The sequence below is a fragment of the Marmota marmota genome, unplaced genomic scaffold (assembly GCF_001458135.2).
Source record: "Marmota marmota marmota unplaced genomic scaffold, marMar, whole genome shotgun sequence".
Classification (NCBI taxonomy): Eukaryota; Metazoa; Chordata; class Mammalia; order Rodentia; family Sciuridae; genus Marmota; species Marmota marmota.
The window spans coordinates 40,524,694-40,546,072 of record NW_025999900.1 but is presented as its reverse complement, the minus strand read 5'-3'; the positions used below and the strand labels follow the sequence as shown (position 1 = coordinate 40,546,072).

The 21,379-nt window shown below is 38.2% G+C and overlaps 1 protein-coding gene across 3 annotated transcripts in view; it reads right to left on the bottom strand.

Annotated features, from left to right (window-relative positions):
* Psen1 (presenilin 1) overlaps positions 1-21,379 on the bottom strand; it is a 65,613-nt gene that overhangs the window by 43,852 nt on the left and 382 nt on the right. Inside the window, exons 2-4 of one of the 3 annotated variants that reach the window (XM_015493603.2) lie at positions 21,235-21,342; positions 12,664-12,745; positions 12,438-12,577 (exon numbers count right to left, since the gene is read on the bottom strand). In XM_015493603.2, the coding sequence (XP_015349089.1) occupies positions 12,438-12,524 (87 nt within the window). In that variant the 5' untranslated portion in view covers positions 12,525-12,577; positions 12,664-12,745; positions 21,235-21,342. The remainder of the gene's footprint in view (positions 1-12,437; positions 12,578-12,663; positions 12,746-21,234; positions 21,343-21,379) is intronic. The other 2 variants (XM_015493596.2, XM_015493610.2) reach the window with 2 other exon arrangements.

Genomic DNA, 21,379 nt, shown 5'->3' with positions numbered 1-21,379 from the left:
GGGGGGGGGGGGGGGGGCAGGGGGAATTACCAGAAATAACAAACAGGTGATGATGGGAAGAAAATGCAACTCCTATGCATTGTTGGTGGTAATGTAAAATGGTGCAACCACTAAGAAAAATAATTTAGAGGGATCTCAAAAATTTAAAAACATAATTAGCATATAATCCAGCAATCCCAAAAGAATTGAGTTGAAAAAGGATCTCAAGAGATACTTCCATACCTACGTTCACCATAGCATTACTCACTATAGTCAAGAATAAGAATTATGGGGCCAGGGTTTGGCTCAATGGTAGATCACTTGCCTAGTATGTGTGAGGCACTGGGTTCGATCTTCAGCACCACATAAACATAAATGAATAAAATAGGGCTGGGGCACTTGCCTACTTGCCTGGCATGTGTGAGGCATTGGGTTCGATTCTCAGCACCACGTATAAATAAATAAAGATCTATCAACAACTATAAAATTTTTTTAAAAAGGTATTTATCCATCTACAACTAATATATACATATATGAGGTAGGCCAAACACTGGAGAAAATATTTACAAATATATGTATCATAGAGGACTTGTATCCAGAAATATTAAGAACTCACAAAATCCAATAAGAAAGCAATATAGGGAAGAGATTTGAACAGACACTTCACTAAAGATGGTATCAATGACAAACACATGAAAAGACACTCAACACCAATACTCATTAGAGAAATGTGAATTAAAACCACAATGGGATAGTACTGCATACACACAAAAAGGTCTAAGAATTAAAGACTGATTGTGTCAAGTGCTGGCATGATGTGGAGGAACTCTTATATATTGCTAGAAGGAATGTAAAACTATATAAACAATTTGGAAAATTGGTAGTATCTTAAAAAGTTGAATAAAACCTACCATATTAGATCATATTCTACCTCAGACTTTACCCAAAGTAAATGAAAACATTTGTTCAAAGATTTGTACATAAATATTCATAGTACTTTACCTCAAAACTAGAAAATGACCTAAAGATCCAAACAAGTAAATGGATTAAAAGAAAAAAAAAAAAAAGAGGCATATACTTACAAAGAATGCAAAGCAGGGATAAAAAGGAATAAACTACATAAACTATTGATAATTTAACATTGATAATTCTCAAAATAATTATTCTGAAAGACAAAAGAGTCTGCATGATTCCATTAAAATAGGTTTATTGTGATATAAATGGTACATAAGTCTAGGAAACAAAAACCACAATATAGTGGCAAAAGTTTGTTGGTGGTTGCCTCAGAAGAGGCAAGGATAAGAGTAAAAGATTACAAAAGGAAAAAGAGGTAACTTTTTTTTTTAAAAATGTGTGTGTTTTTTAGTTGTTGATGAACCTTTATTTTATTCATTTATTTATATGCAGTGCTGAGAATTGAACCCAGTGCCTCCCACATGCCAGGCAAGTACTCCACCACTGAGCCACAACCCCAAGAGGTAACTTTTGGGGTGATTGATATATTCAATATTTTGACTGCTGTGGTTATTTCAAGGGTATAATGAGAGGAAGATGATAGAAGAAATATGAGGGATTTCCAAAATGAAAAAAATCTTGGTAGCTAAAAATTAGAATGATTTAGGCATAGCATTATTTTCAAGGCTAATTAAAAAAATTTAAAAAAAAACTTTTCATTATGGAAAAAGTGCAAACAAGTACTATCAGAAGTTCATAGTGAAGCCCCATGTGAAATTTATTCATAGCTAATCTTGTTTCTTTATTCTTACATCCACTTTATCTCTCTGGAATTATTTTAAGGCAAATCTCAGGTATATCATTTCCTTCATAAATATTTTAGTATGTATTCCTAAAAGATAGGAACTTAAAGGCTTTAGCATATGATTTGATAGTTCATTTCTTTCAAAAAAGAATTTAGAGGGCTGGGGTTGTGGCTCAGTAGTAGTGCACTTTCCTAGCACATGTGAGGCCCTGGGTTCAATCCTCAGCACCACATAAAAATAAAAATAAATAAAGGTATTGTGTCCATCTACAACTTAAAAAAAAAAAAAGAATTTAGAGCAGTTTTAGGCTCAGAGCAAAACACAGCAGAAAGTAGGGTTCCCATTAACCCCTTGCCCACACATGTACATAAACAGCCCCTTCCATTATCAACATCATGGCACCAGAGTAGTTCATTTATTACAATGGATGAACCTATACTCACATGTCATTGTCACTTAAAACCCACAGGGGCCCACCAGGGTTTAATCTTAGTGTACATTCTGCAGGATTGGACAAGTGTACATGACACCTATCTACCACTCTACCACTGCAGTACTTCTTTTTTTTTTTTNTCCTTCCTTCCTTCCTTCCTGGGGCTGGGGCTCAGTGGTAGAGTGCTAGCCTAGCATGCACGAAGCACTGGGTTCGATCCTCAGCACCACATAAAAATAAAATAAAGGTAGTGTGTCCACCCACAACTAAAAAAATATATTTTTTAAAAAATAATTCTTCTTCTTTTTAATCGTAGTTAGTTGAACACTATGCCTTTTATTTATTTATTTTAAATGTTTATTTTTTAGTTGTAGTTGGACACAAAGGTATTGTACCTTTTTTAAAATTTATTTTTATATGGTGTAGAGGATCGAACCCAGGGCCTCACACATGCTAGGCCAGCACTCTACTGCTAAGCCACAACCCCAGCCCCTTATTTATTTTTATGTGGTGCTGAGGATCGAACCCAGCGCCTCACATGTGCAAGGCAAGTGTTCTACCACTGAGCCACAAACCTCAGCCCCTAAAAAATATTTTTTAAAATTTATTTATTCTAATTTGTTATACATGACAGCAGAATGCATTTTAACTCATAGTACACATATAGACCATAATTTTTCATATCTTTGGTTGTACACAAAGTAGAGTCACACCATTCATGTCTTCATAAATGTATTTAGGGTAATGATGCCCACCTCATTCCAACATCTTTCCTACCCCCCATCCCCCTTCCCTTTCCCTCCCTCCCCTTTGCCCTATCTAAAGTTCCTCCATTCCTCCCCACACACCCCCCCATTATGGATCAGCATCCATATATTAGAGAAAACATTTGCATTTGGCTTTTGGGATTGGCTTACTTCACTTGCATGATATTTTTCAACTCCATCTGTTCACCTACAAATACCATGATTTTATTCTCTTTTAATGACGAGTAATATTCCATTGTGTACATATACCACAGTTTTAAAAGGCTATTCTTAAAGCTCAGAAAAACCAGTGTTGTAGCCATTATAAATTATTTCATTTCAGTGGCAAAGAGAAAGATTACTCACTATTAAACGTTGTGAGTCTCAAGGAGGGTGGGGTCCTGTGGGAAGGGCGAGTGTGTGGGAGGCTAACCCTCAGAGCCAGGTTCCTCAGAGCCTCTGCAGCACTTTATCAGGGCTTCATTTACATGCATGCACTCTGAGAACATGATGCAAGCATAGATCCAGCCATACAAGGCCTATGCACCTTGAAATGGGAAGGTTATTTCTTAAGCAGCAAAATGTAAATATTAGTATTTGCCTGGATTTAAAAAAAATTATTTCTACAATTTTTTATTTATTATTTGTTTATATGGTGCCGAGGATCGAACCCAGTGCCTCATGCATTCAAAGCAAGCGCTCAACCACTGAGCTACAACCCTACCCCTTATTTCTAAAACTGTAAGAAATGTTATAAGTTTATGACACAGAAAGTAAGTATCCTCTCTAATCTCATACCCACATATGATCCACAATATGAAACGGTGAGCAATATAATCCACTTTTAGATTTGTTTTGTTTTGTTTTGTTTTGTTGAGATAGAGTCTTGTTATGTTGCCCAGGCTGGTCTTAAACTCCTGGAATCAAGCAACCCTCAGACTCTCCTTAGCCTATCGAGTGGCTGGAACTACAGCTGAACACCCCTGTACCTGGCACACTTTTCAGATTTTTTTGTTGTTGTTGATAATGTTATTAGGGGGTTGAACACAGGGGTGGCTCTACCACTGAGCTACATCCCCGGACCCTTTTAAATTTTATTTTGAGACAGGGTCTCACAGAGTTGCTGAGGCTGGCCTCAAACTTGTGATGCTCCAACTTCAGCCTCCTGTTGCTGGGATTACAAGCATGCACCACCACGCATGCACCACCATGCATGTCATCAATTTTAGATATTTTTTTTTTTTAATATTTATTTATTTATTTTTCGGTGGACACAACATCTTTGTTTGTATGTGGTGCTGAGGATCGAACCCGGGCCGCACGCATGCCAGGCGAGCGCGCTACCACTTGAGCCACATCCCCAGCCCCAATTTTAGATATTTTAAAAAAAATCTATTCTACAATTTACTTTTATCATTTAATGTATTCAAATACATTTCTATTCTGGACATACAAATATACCTCATTATTAAATATAACATCATAATAATACTATTGACAATTTTGATAATTTAATGAAAAGTATATGCCAGACAGTATGCTAAGAACATCTAGTGAATTATCTTAATCTTAAAACTCTTTAAATTTATTACTATAAACTTCATTTAAAGATAAAGAAACAAAAGGTTAACAAGGACAGATAATTTGCCAAAAGATCATAGAGCTAAGAAGTTCTCGAGCAGAGATTCAAAAGGAGACAATTTAATCAAAAACCTTTGTTAGCCATAACCTTGTACTACTAACCAGGAAAACCATAAGTAAGTAATGCCCCAATGATGAAGATGTGAGATCATCTCCAAATTCTCACTACTACAAAGAATGCTTCTTTTTTTCCAGTGTTGAGGATGGAATCCAGGGCCTTGCACATGCTAGGCAAAGCTCTACCAATGAACCATATCTTTAGCCCTTAATAAAAATTCTTGTCTGTTTCCTGGCAGTCTTATTGTAATATATTTATAAAATAAATTTCTAGAAGTGGAAATGCTGAGTGCCATTATGCATTATAAGTCTTTGCCCTAGTCTGTTTTTTGACTCTGTTCATGGCAGTTTTTGCCACACTCAAGTTTATAATTTTGTGTAATTGAATACAGACAGGTGATTTTACAAAGAAAACGAAAACTTTACAATGCCTCAAATTCTAATGTTTTTCAACATATACACATATAGGACTGGGATGTAGCTCAGCGGTAGAGGGCTTGCCTAGTATACACCAGTCCCTGGATTCAATCCCCAGCACCACAAAAAGAAGAAAGAATAATCCCATAAGACTTTGGTACAGAAGCATCAAGAAGACAAACTGCTTCTCGTAAAATGAATTTTTCTTAGCAATATTCAGGGAAGTTGTGGTTAATTTTTACAAAGCCTTGCTATCTAATTCATTTAAAAATAAATTACACCTTAAGGAAAGTTGCCATTAAAAAAACAAAAAACAAGACTTTATTGTTTGGATTTCTACAATTAGAAATGAGGTATTCTAAGCTTGCACTACTGGATGAATTGGAAGAGTAACTTAACCAAAAAACTGGCAAGTTAAGTGGAAAACTTGAAAACATTTTTAATCATAGGCAATATATTTCCAACAACAGATAGAAGTCCAGCCGGCACCTGCCCAAGCTTTGCCATTCCCTGGAGTCAGAGGTGTAACCATTAGTCTATGCCAAAAAGGACTGTCATTTCCCTGAACAATTGACTAACAGGTTAGAGATAATATTTAACATTTATGGGGCTGTTGTGTTAGGCTTGTTAGTGTTTCTTGACAAATTATTGAGATCTGTGCTTAAGATTTTCAACTTTATTGTCAAGCAAAAGCTAGTACAATCTTCTAGAGGTCAACAAGATTTTCAGTTCTTTTCCTCCTCACTTCACTTTGACATAACTAGGAAAACAAATTCATTATTTCAAGCAATACACTGTCAGGATGATGGGACCTGTAGGTCCAATTCAGTTTGCAGTTAGGGCACCCTTTTTAAAATTTTTCTCTTCTCAATGTGCCAAGTAGTTAAATATTATTTAAACAGTTTGTAGATTTGCTTTCTGTTTGATTTTATAGATTTTTCACACTCAAAAAAGTAATCAGGGGTGGGTTGTGGCTCAGTGGCAAAGCACTCGCCTAGCATGTGCAAGGCCCTGGGTTTGATCCTCAGCACCACATAAAAATAAATAAAATAAAGGTATTGTGTCCAACTACAACTAAAAAATAAATATTAAAAAAAAAAAGTGATCCAGGCATCATCCAAGAAATGACACTATTTCTGCCAGTCTATGTTTGATTTGCTGACAATTTACTAAAGTTCTCTGCATCTAATGTTTCAACATTTGGAAAGATTATTGTGGTTGACCTTCATTTATAAAGACCAGACACACCTTTTTAAAAAAAGTTTGTTTTAGTTGTAGATAGGCACAATGCCTTCATTTTTTTTTTATGTTTATATGGTGCTGAGGATCGAATCCAGTGCTTCACACATGCTAGGTAAGCACTCCACCACTGTGCTGCAAAAGATGAGGCATATTTTAATGCCAAAAAGATGAGGCATATTTTAATGCCAATTTGGCAGCTGAAAGTAGATTAACATATGTTCTTTAGCAATTCCTGGTCTTTCAATGATTACTACAAATGACTGATAATTTTCTACTCTAAATCAAAAATCTGTTGACAATTTATTTCCTTAAGGACTAAGAAATGTGGTCAGGATAAACTAATATGAAAAAAACATTGAAGTTTCAACTTACAAATATAATTGTTTTTCTCTAATGTCATTTTTCTATGACATTTTAATGTCATTTTAGTTCTTTATGCAAATGCAGTTGCTCCCAAATTACAGTTCCCAGAGCAGAAACAATGGCAAAACGTGGCAACTGGTCACACATACAAGTTCTGGCCCCATCCCAGATACAAATCAGGAATTTGGTTTGGGGCCAAAGAATTTCCTCCAGGGAATTCCAATGAACAGTAAGGTCTCAACACCAGGCTGCAAGATATAGTCCATAATGCTTAAATAACAATATAAACGGGGCTGGGGTTTTGGCTCAGCGGTAGAGTGCTCACCTAGCACGTGCGAGGCAACGAGTTCAATCCTCAGCACCACATAAAAAAATAAATAAATGTATTATGTCCAACTATAAATATACACATATATACGTATATATGTATATGTGTGCGTATATATAAATTACTAAACTACTTCTAGATTTCTTTCAAAAAACTTTACTCTTTTATATCTTAGAAAAACAGAACAGGTCCAATTGATCCACAAAAAAGATGTAAATCTATACCAAATCAAAACCATGAATTTTCACTATTGTGAAGTTTACATTTTCAATTTCACCTGTGATAGAGGACAGAGACATGAGTGGTAGGCACATGAGGAATAATTCTATAAAATGAGCCCACTATGCTGACACCCATATGCTTTCTCTTAAAAAATAATTTACCTGTAGCCCTGCCTGGCTTAAATCCACAGGTATGTTACATTCTGCAGGAAACAACCTGTTATCGGCAGGAGAAATGCAGGCCCTGAAGTACCTACAGGAAGAACACAAGACCCTGAACACGGGGAATTTTCTGACCCTGCATAGACCAGACAGATCCCAGAACTCGAGCAGATAAGGATAATTCCCCCTAACCATAAAATCTGTAAGAATAGGTTCTAGTTAGAGCCAGTCAGCAACTGTTATGGCAGTGGTCATCCTGTATCAGTCAAAAGTCAAGAGGTAGACTGGGTGGGACTCTCTGGAAACTTTCCTAGGATCCCTAATAAAACTGGAGGGCAGGAGAGGTGCACTGTCCCTTACCTCTCTGAGAGGACTTACTCTCTCCCTTACGAGTGTCTGTCCTCTTTTCCCCTTTCCTATCCCTTCTAATAAATTCATGCCTGTTAATCTGGGCAACATGTCTGGAATCTTTGTGGCATGATCACAAGACTCAGGCTTGAAGGAGGTCTCTGCACTGCCTCAGTTTCCTGGCAGATTCCAGTCCTATAACAGTCTGGATTCAGCACATCCTATAATGTCTGTAGAAATGGAATGCAGGCTGACTTCTAGCAAAAATACAACAAGTCAAGGAAAAAGCTCTCCTGTCAAAATTTTGCAACAGAAAAATAAAACCCTATAAATTAATATAAAAGAAGTAAACCAAAAGATTATGATAATAATCTATTATCTATTGACAAACCATGTGCCCAATGATCTTATCAGAACTATTTTAATACCCAGTTTATAAATAAAGAAGTTCAGATATGTCACAACTTGTACACTTTGCCCTTTTTCAGAAACAGCTGAATCATTAGTCAGTCTATCTTCTAGTCTCCAGTCCCTAAAGACACAGCCAACCAAAAGCCAAAACAAATGTGAAGGCCATGCTGGCTTTTAGTTAGAGGTAGAAGGTAAAGAAATGAAAGGCAGTGAAACCTTCACCTGAATGCCATCTCTAAGGGGAGCCAGGATGCATATTCCTGAGGGAAAATAATAAAATGGATTCTCCAGTGGGCTCTTATGACAGATCAAGCTATCATTTGCTAGATGTTCTACATAACAATTATAGATGTGCCCCACATGAAGAGAGCAATGCAGATGCAACATGGCAGCCAGAGCAGAGATATGAGATGGCTAAGGAAGTGCACCCAGAGAAGAGGGAGCCCAGAAAACCTCTACAAGAAAGCTGAAGTCTTTAGCAACTGATAGGATTCACTTCAGACTTTTATTTGCAGCTATCAAATCTTAAAATTTCTCTTTCTAGCTAGCATGAGGAAAAAACTCTAAAACTTCTTTGTTCTTTTCCTGGGAGATTTGTATTGTTTTAGATATACTGGATGTCCAAAAAACTCTACCAGATATGGTCAATAAATAAAAAAGTAAAAGAGGGGCTGGGGATGTGGCTCAAGTGGTAGCACACTCGCCTGGCATGCGTGAGACACTGGGTTCAACCCTCAGCACCACATAAAAATAAAAAAATAAATAAATAAAACTAAAATATAATTTTTTTTTTTTTTAAAAAAGTAAAAGAATTCCAAAAAGTGAAAAGATGAGAACAAAGCAACAGGCCCTCTCATCTGGCACTGGCAGGGATCAAGATGTTTTATAAGGGTTAGTTTTTCAGATAACCAAAACTTGAAGGATAAATGCAAACTTTTACAATTTTTAATATAAATTTTCTATAATGCATTATAACCATTTCAATCTTACAAACTCCAATTATCAAAAAGTGTGCTCTCAAAGGCTCCACAATATCAAGCTTTTTTTGGTTTCTTTTACATCAGCTGTTCTAACTTCCCCATTATTCCAGTCTGCCATCACAGAACCCCTTGAATGTCCACTCTCTTTCCAAAGACTCCTCAGGTAACATATTGCCTTTGTGTACTTTCCCTCATATTAAAAAGTTTTCCTGCTAGGCAGGTGGCACTTACTTGTAATACCAGTGGCTTGGGAGGCTGAGGCAGGAGGATCATGAGTTCAAAGCCAGCCTCAGCAAAAGCGAGGCACTAAGCAACTCAGTGAGACCCTGTCTCTAAAACACAAAAAAGGGTTGGAGACATGGCTCAGTGGTTGAGTGCCCCTGAGCTCCATCCCTGGTACGGGGGAAAAAAAAAAAAAAAAAAAAAAATTTTTTCCCTTTCTAACTTTTTTTTTTAAATNTCATCTGGCACTGGCAGGGATCAAGATGTTTTATAAGGGTTAGTTTTTCAGATAACCAAAACTTGAAGGATAAATGCAAACTTTTACAATTTTTAATATTTATTTTTTAGTTTCAGGACACAACACCTTTATTTTATTTTTATGTGGTGCAGAGGATCAAACTCAGCACCCCGCGCATGCCAGGCGAGTGCGCTACCGCTTGAGCCACATCCCCAGCCCTCCCCAGACCTTTTTATTTATTTTCTTTTTAGACAGGGTCTTGCTAAGTTGTTGATGGTCTTCCTAAATTGCCCAAGCTGGCTTCAAACTTGCAATCCTCCTGTCTTAGCCTCTTGAGTCACTGGGATTATAGGCAAGCACCACCATGTCCAGCTCTAAAACTATTTTTAATTGAAAAATTATGAATACATTCCTCATCACCACCATCATTATTTTTACTTTATCTTTTTGCAGTACTAGAGATTGAACCCAGGGGTTCTGTACCACTGAGCTATACCCCAGTTCTTTTTCTAATTTTAGACAGTGTCTTGCTAAATTTCCCAGGCTGACTTAGAATTTATAATCCTTTTGTCTAAGCCTCCCAAATAACTGGGATTACAGGAATGTGTGGATTACAGGAATGTGCCACCAAGCCCAGCTAAATACTACACATTTTTAAAGGAAAGATCAATTCCCTTACTTAAAATATTTAAACTATGGACCATAAACAAAATGAAACTAAGACTTGGAGAAAATATATGAAAAGCATATAAACAACATGAGCTAATTACCCCCCAAAATATCTATTTCTATAAAATCAGTAAGAAAAAGACACACAACCAATAAAAGAATGGGAAAAGAACATAAAGGCACAATTCACAAAAAAGAAAGCAAAAATGTCCAATAAGCTTAAGAAAAATTATGAATATACAACTAAAATAGCATGAAGGCTGGGGGGTATAGCTCAGTGGTAGAATGCATGCTCAGCATGCACAAGGCCCTGGGTACAATCCCAGCACCCATCTCTCTTTCTTTCTTTCCTTTTTTTTTTAAAAAAAAAAAAAAAAAAAGGTCTGGGGAACGCAGCTCAGTGGTAAAATACCCCTGGGTTCAATTCCCTGTACACCCCTCCAAAATATTTTTTTAAGAAAAACAAATAAATAAATAAATGATACACCATTTTAATCCCATCAAAATGACAGGCAACAAGTTAGACAACAGTCATAACTGTCTTAACTAAATTATGTCATCAAGGATGTTAAAGAAAGGACCCATCAACATATTCCTAAAAATTATGTATTTCCCAGTAAACGGATGGAACTGGATGCTATCATGCTAAATAAAATAAGCCAACCCCAAAAAACCAAAGGCCAAATGTTCTCCCCAATATGCAGATGCTGACTCACAATAAGATGGGAGTGGAGGTTCACCAAATTGGAGAAGGGGGGATGGGGGGATGGGAATGGAAAAGACAATACAATGAATCTGACATAACTTTCCTTTTGTTCTACTGTCATGCATAAAAAATTAAATACATATATATGCTCCTGACATAAAATCATCTTGAACAGCATTCTGGCAATCGTTAAAATAGTTTAAGATCCATACAATAAATCACAGAAACTATTCTTGAGAAATTCAACACATGTGCACAAGGATTAATGAATGAGAATGTGACTGCAGCACTGCCAGTCACTGTGAAAATTGGAAACTACCTAATATTCATAAACAGAATGATTTTTATATTTGCACAAGAGGAGAAAATAAATGAAGGACTACATGCATGTCTATATACATAAATTCTAAAAACTAATCCTATACTTACATGTTTAAATTTCAAAAATGTAGGAACTTTCTTTTACAACTTTTATTAGACACATACATTTATACATAGTTCTAAAACATGAACAGTATTATTTAATAAAAATTGCTTATGTATATGAAGAGAATTTTGAGATTATCTAGTAAATTGCCTACTTCTACAGACGAGAAAAATGAGGAATCCTAAACCATCAGAATGTAAAAAACTTCAAGCCATCTAATCCTCTAGTTTGAGTGCCCATTCTGTGAACTATCCCTCTGTAGATCTGGCTGGTAGACTTATCTGTCCTTTGTGACTGATTTTAGCAACAAGTACACACTAGCCCAGAAGGCAAACCTTGCAGAGACTATAGCTAGCCTTGTTTTCCTCCAAGCTGGCTCCATTTTCTAAAAATCCTACCAATTCTCTGTCATCTCACAAGCCTTCAGTGGAATAAGGTGGGAGTGGAGGTTCACTTAATCTGTAATGATTAGCTAATGGGTTTGCAGGCAGATTTCATGTCTGTGTACAGTCAGTGAAGAGTCTCCATGTCCCATGCCACGTAACACAGCTCCTTACCTGATTCCCTCCTTTGAACTTAATCCTCACATTGTGCAATCATTTTGTTGATGAACATTTATTAAACACTGTCAGGAACCTTACCAGATACTGGGAAAAGTAAATAAAATGCTCTCAGCCCATGGAAGACTAAGAGCAAGACAGGTAAAATGTGGACTGTGACATGCTCACACTTCAGGAAGTTGGAGAAGGCTTCAACTGAGGTGGTGATATCTGAGCCAGAGAGGAAATGCATTAAAGTCTGTCTTAAACAGCCTTGCAAAGCTGGGAGTGGTAGAGCACTTGGCTAGTACAAAGGAAGCCCTGGGTGTCATCCTCAGTACCAAAAAAAATTTAAAAAAACCAACACTCGCCTTTTGTCCCCCAGCACAGAAGGGTTCAACGCTTTGCTCTCAGTAGAAGTTCACAAATACATACATTTAGCATAGTAGAAAAAGCCTGCCCATCTCCTTTAGCATCTCCTGGAAGTAAGGGAGCTGACAACTTAACCCACAATCTGGCAAGGGAAGTTTCAGAGGCTGACACTGTACCTGGCTACGTACAGAATTGCTCAGGTGGTTGTCCTCAGACATCTGTGCATTCTGGAAATAGGACAAGGGTGCAGGTAACTCTGTCATTGGAGCAACTGTATAGAAATACTTTTTCACAGAAAACAAAGCTTCCTGGGGCTCTGAAAGGGAAAAACAGAACTTTTTCACTACAATTACACTTTTATTTTTTAATCTCTTTTATAAATTAAATTCAGCAAAAACAAACCTTTCTTTCATGTGTTCTCCTCCAAGCCAAGCTGTCTAAGGACCTTGAAAGCTGTTGTCACTTGTAGGCTCCTGTATCAGATCTGAAATGGGATTTAACCAGGTCAGTCCTAGTTGGTCAAATCCTAGTAAATCAGTTCATACTCATTAAATACTTACAAGGCCAACTTGCAAACCAGAAATGTGGAACTTTGCCATGATCTTTGACTGAGAGATGCACTGTCAGCTCAAGGCACCTCTCTGACAATGAGATCTCAAATACAAAGATACTCAACTATTTTAGATTAACAGTAAAGAGAGAAGATTTTAAAGACTGTTTAATACTTCTTTTGCCATGCTAACCACTCCAATCAATATATATATAGTGTGTGTGGTAGTGGGGATTCAACTCCAGGGCATTTTACCACTGAGCTACATCTGCAGCCTTTTTTGAAACAGGGTCTCCCTAAATTGCCCATGCTGGCTTCCAACTTGCAATCTTCTGCCTCAGTCTCCTGAGCTGCCGGGATTATAGGCATGTCCCACTGCAACTTAATTTTTATATCTCTATACAATCATTTGTCTATGGGCTGGGGGAGTGGCTCAGGGGTGAAACACTTATATGCATGATGCCCTTAGTTCAAACCCCATCACCACAAAAACAAAACATTTGTCTAATTATTTTTAATTTTGCAAAATTCTTTCTGTTGTCTTATTTTATCCTAATACAATGCCTCAAGGCATAGTAGACAAGTAACATCTATTTCATAAAAGCAGAGGAAGGGGTTAGGGTGTGTGTCAGTACTTAGCATGCCCGAGGCCCTGAGTTCAATCCCCAGCACAAACACACACAAAAAAATCAATAAACTAAAAATTAAAAAGTAGAAAGGGGGTCTGGGGATATAGCTCAGTAGGTAGAGTGCTTGCCTCACATGCAAGAGGCCCTGGGTTCAACCCCCAGCACCACACACAAAAAAAAGAAAGGGATCCAGAAAAGTTCAGTGACTTGTTTATAGACATATAGTCATGGAGAACAGGACACAAATCACAGACTTCTGACTCCCAGCCCCAGGTCTCTCCTTTGCCACCTGGCACAGCTACTTACAGACACAACTGTCTCTCACACTTCAGCCTCCTGGAGGCCACATTCCAATTTGCCTGGCTACCTTAATTTTTACCAGCAAATCCTTTAGGACTTCAACTTTTCATAGAAGAGAATGATCTGTTTACATACCTAAGAAGTATCCTGGAATATACTAAACACAATATCTAAAACATTATCATGGAGGCTGGCAGTGTAGCTCAGGGATAGAGCAATTGCCTGGCACATATGAGGCCCTGGGTTCAAACCTCAGCACCACAAAAACAAACACAACAAAAATAAAATAAATCATCATCATGTACATGTTTATATTAAAAAGCATTTTGTCAATGTCGCATTTCATTTTCACTGTTAAGTTCATGATTCTCTAACCTTTAAATATTCCAATTTTTTTCTTCTAATTATTTGTCATTTAAAAAAATGCATAAAGCACCTTTTTCCTTTAGTAAAGTTCAAATTAGCCCTCATTTACCTGTATTTGGGTCATTCAAATCATGAAGGTTGTGGGGGTGCTGGGGACCTAATCCAGGGCCTCCTTCAGGCTAGGGCACCTGCACTACCACTGAGCTACACTCCAGCCCCTCATGTCAACTTTTCAACCAACTAGGCATACATGCTCTTATATACCATGTCCACCTTTCTCCTCCCTTCCCCTCAGCCTACAGCCAACTGGCATGGGATCAGCGAGTTGGAAATCAGTATTAAGTAAGACATGGTAAATGTAAATGTTTTAGGATAAAATAAATTGAAAATGCAAATAAAAACAATTACTTTTGGACTGGGGATGTGGCTCAAGCGGTCGCAGGCTCACCTGGCATGCGTTCAGCCCGGGTTTGATCCTCAGTACCACATACAAACAAAGATGTTGTGTCCGCCGAAAACCAAAAAATAAATATTTTAAAAAATTATCTCTCTCTCTCTCTCTCTCTCATTTAAAAAAAAACAACAAAAACAAAAAACAATTACTTTTATGGGGGGGGGTGTCTCTTCACTGGAAGAAGGGCTGTGGAAAGCTTTTGGAGTACAGGGACTGTCCTGTTTCTTAACCTGGGTGCCAGCTACAAATGGGTTTCACTTTGTAAAAATGCACTGAGCTGCAGTCCCATGATCTGTGGCACTTCCATATTATGCTTCAATGAACAGTAAGTAGTCAAAGTAAATGTCCTTACTTTAAACTCCTAGATTTTTATGTTTTATTTATTTTCTACTTCTTTTGGGGGAGGGGAGTTATCAGGGATTTAACCAGGGGCATTAAACCACTGAGCCACATCCCCCCCCCCCTTTTATTAATATATCTTTAGTTGTTGATGGACCTTTATTTTATTTATTTGTTTATATGCGGTGCTGAGGATCAAACCCAATACTGCACATATGCTAGGCAAGTGCTCTATCATTGAGCCACAAGCCCAGCTCTCCCAGCCCTTTTTTATATTTTATTTAAAGACAGCATCTCACTGAGTTGGTTAAGCCCTCACTAATTTACTGAGGTTGGCTTTGAACTTGTGACCCTCCTGCCTCAGCCTCCTGAGCCTCTGGGATTAAAGACATGTGTCCCACACCTTACTAGATTTTTAAGTTAATTGTGTGGTTGAAATTTTAACATCAGTGTACCATTAATGGTGAGCAGAGTACATATTATGCCATTCCTTTCCACAAAAACACTTGCTAACCCCAAATTTTTTTTGCTTAAAGATATCACATTGGAAAATTTCTTAACAGTTATGCCCACTGGCTGCTCGTGAAGCCAAAATTAGACAGGCAGTCAGGATTGATAGGTAAATTGAGTCAGGCTGGATCAAGGAGGCCAATTGGAGTGGGTCTGGGAAGTTGCAGACTGCCCCCTGAGGGAATGAAATGCCTTCAGAGCCCTTCCTCCACCCTTACCAAGATAACTTGCCCCTGCTCCAACCTGTTGCTAAGGTAACCTGTCCCAGGAATTGTCCCTCCCTCCCTGGAGTTATAAAAGTAGTTAATTAATGGGTCCTGGGCTGCTCCATCTGGCCCTTCCCCCATTCATCTGCTTCTCACCTTTTGGCCACCCCACCTGAGCTCTCTTGGGCCTACTCACATATGCAGGAAGGAGAGAGATAAGGGGAAGAGAGCAGGAGAACAAAGGAAGCCTGAGACATACAAAAAAGGGCAAAAACCCCTCACTTCTTGGGATACCAGGATATCAGCTATGGCCCCCTTCTTCCTGCTGGAAGGAGTCTATGTTACTCCCTTTTTAAATAAACCCTGCTTTATATGCTTGCCACAGTATTCTTCTCTAATGTTATACTTCAATATATGACAAAGCAGAACTTGTCACCAATAACCGGCGGAATCACTCTGACAACTATATCACTGAAAGTACAGCTCTAGTATAGAAAATCCTTAGAAATCTGTCATTAACTTTTTTTTTTTGGTACCAGGGATTGAACTCAGGGGTACTCAACCATTGAGGCACACCCTCATCCCTATTTTGTAATTGATTTAGAGACAAGGTTTCACTGAGTGGTTTAGTGTCTCATTTTTGCTGAGGCTGGCTTTGAACTCGAAATCCTCCTGCCTCAGCCTCTCCAGCCACTGGGATTACAGGAGTGAGCCACTGCACCCGGCCATTAACTTTCTTATATGATACGTCATAAACGAAATAAGTAAAAAAGACAGTGTTAGCCAAACAAAACAAAGACAGAAGGCAAGAAAGGGTAATGCAGGTGAACATAAATAAAACATAATAAATGGAATAAAGTATATTACATTTACTGGTAAAATAAAAGCAGGAGAAAGGCGATTATACATTTAAATAAGATCAGAATAACCTATAACCTTGTACTATAAATTTAGAATAATACTAAACAATAAGAAAGTGATTATTCTTTTGCTAAATAAGATAAACACCATCTACTTCCTTACAAAACTCAAGACACTGAGATTTAGCAAACTTATTATCTTCACTGTACTTATTTTACAGATAAAAACATCATGGCAGACAGAAGTTAATTGACCTGCCCAAGTCAGATCTGGCAAACAAAGGAACTGGATGTTATATTCTATTGCCTTTGTAAAATTCCATCTCTGCCCTATAGGAATTTATAGCAATGAGGGCTAAGACATATTGAGCTGATTTTTATTACCAGTAAAACCTACTGCTTACAAGTAAATGAGATCTTTAACTTCAATAACTGCTCTAACTATAAATTAAAACCTGAAGTACCAAAACCATTCTCCATAGTACAATCCTAGTACTTATTTTTCAAAAGGATGAAGTCTGGTCATTTTAATTTAAACAGTTTCCATTTTTTACCTTTACACAGGATTTGTTCAGCTATTACCAGAATGCAGACAAATTGATCACCATACTGGAGTTTTCTCAAACAAATCTTAACAAGAATTATCAATATCAAGGTTGCCGCTTTAGCATATCAATACCATTTTCAAAGTTTTTCCACAACCATTATTCCATTTGATTCTTTAAAAAAAATCTTGAGGAAAAGAATCAGTACTTACATGTAAAAACAAACAAACAAATAAACAAACAACAAAAACTCAGGAAAGGTAAAAGCATTTGCCTCAGCTGGTTAAGGAGCAAGTGAATTAGAAAGTCAGTTTTAGAACCCAGGTCATCTGATATCTAGTGGCGGGGTTTCCAGTCATTCAGAGAAAAATTGCAGGCCTCCCCTGATGCTCTGAAGGTCACAGTGTTACAGGGTGAGCATCCCTGGAGGAGCTGGCTTCACATGGAGCACAGAAGGAAGCAGAGGCAGGCAGCAGAGCCTGGTCAGGCCTGGAGAACAAACACATACTATTGGTACCAAGGGGCAGGCCAAGCAGAGTTGATTAGGGTCCAGTAGCAGCTGAAAGCAATTGATGACTGCATAGAAAAGGTCAATGACCCCACTGTTCAGGAAGCATGACAAAAGACACTCTTAGATTTTATAACATTTCAGCTGAGCCTTCTGAACCCAAAAAAATAGTAGCTGGGAAGAGAGGATCTTTCATGTGACCTGCCTCAGAAGGAGAAGGAGGGACAGAAGTGGATCAGGTGCCTTCCTCTCTGGCCACCTGCAGAGGACTGACAGAGCTCATCATTTGAATTCACTGCCATCCATTTCCTTTCTCTCAAGACATTTGCTCAATCAGACAAAAGGAAAGAGAAATTGTAGTCTGATGAGCAACTAGAATTTCTTTCTACTTTATACAAAGAGACTAAAAAAGTCCCAAGAGAACTGCAAATAACCTCAAAGCTTAGATGAGAAAAATCTGTCCAACTGGAAACCTTCTCTATCCTTTAGCATTCCAGAAAGTATCACCAAGGAAATATTTAGAATCTCAAATTAGGTTTATTAAAAATTACAGGGCTGGGATGTAGCTCAGTGGCAAAGCGTCTGCCTTGCATTCGCAAAGCCCTGGGTTCAACCCCCAGTTCCAAAAAAGACAAAAAAAAGAACCCCACCAAAAATTACATTAGTGGAAGCACCCACAGAAAATTGTGTGTGTGTGTGTGTGTGTGTACATATATTTTTTCCTCCCTCTTACTACATTCCCAAGATAACAACTAAATCTCAAGCTCCTGTAGAACATCAGTTACTTAATATTTGGTACCATCTCTTTCTTCACTCTCAGAGATAAATATTTAAAAAAAAAAACTGGTATTGTACAGAAATCTCTTCATGAGACTTAGTCATGAGCTCCTCCAGCACAAAAAGTTTGTTGACTTGCTTGACTGGCTAAACCACTTGACCAGTTTCTCTTTCACTTAGAAAACTGCCAGAAGTATTTTTTGCTTAACCTGCATTATGAGGCTAAAAAGTTTTCAAGGACCAAATCAGTTTCTGACTTATTCTTTTCCAAAGAAAGTATTTCACTCTTGGTATCATTTTGACAGCTCCTCCCCACAGGCAGCTCAAGTTCTAGTTACACAGGTGGGTGGAGTATTTAAAGGCTCACATCCAACAGTAAATGTAACCACACTAAACTGTATTCTATAATTGAAATTAATTAAAAAATAATTTAGGGCTGGGGATATAGTTCAGTTGGTAGAGTGCTTGCCTTGCATGCACAAGGCCCTGGGATCAATCCCCAGTAGCAAAAAAAAAAAAAAAAATCTAAATTAATTGAAAACTTTGGGACTACATCCTTGGAAGACTTCTGATTTTTAAGTGATTAGGAGCCAGCCCCAGAAGAGATTTTTTCAAAGTGGTAAGTGCTAAAAAGAGCAAGGACAGCGATGCATCCTATGTAGTGATTTTTTTCCCCCTCCTTCCATCCCACTCCACCTCTGCGAACCATCTGTGGTAGATTAGATTATTATTCACCAAATATCCGCTCCCTTCCCCAGAATTCCCAGTCAGCCCTCCATGTCCTCAGGGCCCCCATCCTCCAATTCAATCACAGAAAACATCTCACAATAAAAGAATTGTCCATACTGAACAGACTTTCTTGTCATTCCCCAAACAGCATATGCATTATATTAGGTAGAATCTAGAGATGAGTTAAAGTTTACAGATGTGTGTAGGTTATATGCAAATACAACACCATTTTATACAAGCTCTTGAACATTCTCAGATGGTAAATAGAGAGGCATTTGTTTCTCTTTCTGCAAAGTTAAGATGAAAAGTTTAGATGCCAATTGATTAATTATAGTTAGGTTTTTTTTTTTTTTTTTTTTTTTTGTACCAAGGATTGAACTCAGGGGCACTTTAAAAATGAGCTAAATCCCCAGCCCTTTTTTATTTTGGAACCGGGTCTTGCTAAATTGTTGAGGCTGGCCTCAAACTTCCAATCCTGCCTCAGACTCTGGAGTTGCTGGGATTACACGTATGTGCCACCATAACTGGCTGCCTTCTTGTACTTCTGCTGTTGTTTTGAGCTCACCCTGGGTAGCTCCTGCCCCTTCAGCCTGGACCTCAGAATAGACAGGCAAAACAGAATGGTCCCCCACTATTTACACACCTACATCTTGAAGCAGAGAATAAATACTGGAGTGAGAATAAATGCTCTAATCTGCTAAGGTTGGGGGAGGTAAGCTGTGTAGAGTTACTGTAGCAACTTGCTTTAAAATAATGGTGATGCTGGCTCAGAAGATACAACAAAGATGAACTGAGACAAACCCAGAATCCTTTATCTGAACCCTTAGGTCCTGTTTACAATTCAGAATTTTTGGTTTAATTAAGGACATATGATGCAAATACCACATGCTATATAGGTTCCCCCACAGGGCCTTAGAAAACGAAGCACATTATTAAGAATACATTATTAAAAAATTCCTTTTTTCTTATTTTTTTTTTTTGAACTGGGTGTTGAACCCAGGGACACTTTACCACTGAGCTACAACTCCAGCCCTTTTTATATTTTATTTTAAGACAGAGTCCCACTAAATTGCCCAGGCTGTCCTTGAACGTCCTCTTGCCTCAGTCTTCCAAGTAGCTGGGATAACAGGCACGCATCGCCATGTCTGGCTAAACTGTGATAGGTACTGGGGATGCTAGGGAATCATATATTGCTTTTGTCTACTTAGGAGCTTACTATCTAGAAGGGAAGACAAACAAGGAAATTTTCTATTGACTACATGCTGAAACAAAAATGTTAGTTATACTAGGTTAAATAAAATACCATTCAAATTAATTTCACCTGTTTGTTGTTACCTTTAAAAATATGTCTATACCAAAATTCTAAATTAACATTTGTGGCTCACATTGTTTCTACTGAACAGTGCTGCTCTAAATTTTCCATTCTTTATGCTACGGCAGGCCAAACACCCCAAATCCCTGACAGTATCTTCCTTCCTGAAGCTTCCCTCCCTTCCTCAGCTGTTCTGACATTGCCCTGTTGTGGTTCTGAACCCTCCTCCCACACTCATTCTCCTCAACAGCCTCCTCACCCTTGTATCGCTCCCTTATTATAAATGTTCCCTAGTCTTGTCTTTGGCCTCCGCCTTCCCTTTCTTCTCTTAGGTATAGCCTCCATTAATCCAGCATCAACTGGCAAAGTGACTCATATTTACTGTTCCTTTACTGGCCACAGGGCATTTTCACCTGCTGACACTTTAAAAGTGATACTTCCAAACCACTTCCTGGTCATTCCTCTTTAGTTCTTTCCTCTTGACTTCCTTATTTCTGAGATACTGTCTCCCATCCTCTAAACTTAAAACCTCCTACACAACTTCACACTTCATTCCCTGCTCAATTCGTTTATGTTTAGTTCAGGTCCTTTTCTCCTAAGCCTCTGCCAACTTTCATTATCTCACCTGAATTATGCAAAAGTCACCTCAATTCTCTTAGCTGTTCCAGCCTCCACTACCAGACTGATGTGCCTAAAGCGAAGCTCTTAATCACCACAGTGCCACGCATATGAAAAGAATGTGACAGAAGGAAAAGAAGCAAATATTGAAGACGCATGCAAGCATCAAACACACATGCATCGTGACAATCTCGATCAAGGAAAAAGCAACAGACCAGCTTATCGCGTGGCAAGTGAGACGTGGGGAACTTGGCCCTGAGCGCCACTCACTTCTGGAAAGGACACTGAGCTTGAAGCGCGAGAGTTTCAGCAGTTGCTCAAGCCGACCCAGCCCAGGGCGCTTCCTCTTTCTCCTGCTCCACTCCAAGCACCTGCACCCTGAGAGGTGGTTTCGGGAAGACAGCATTTCCAGGCC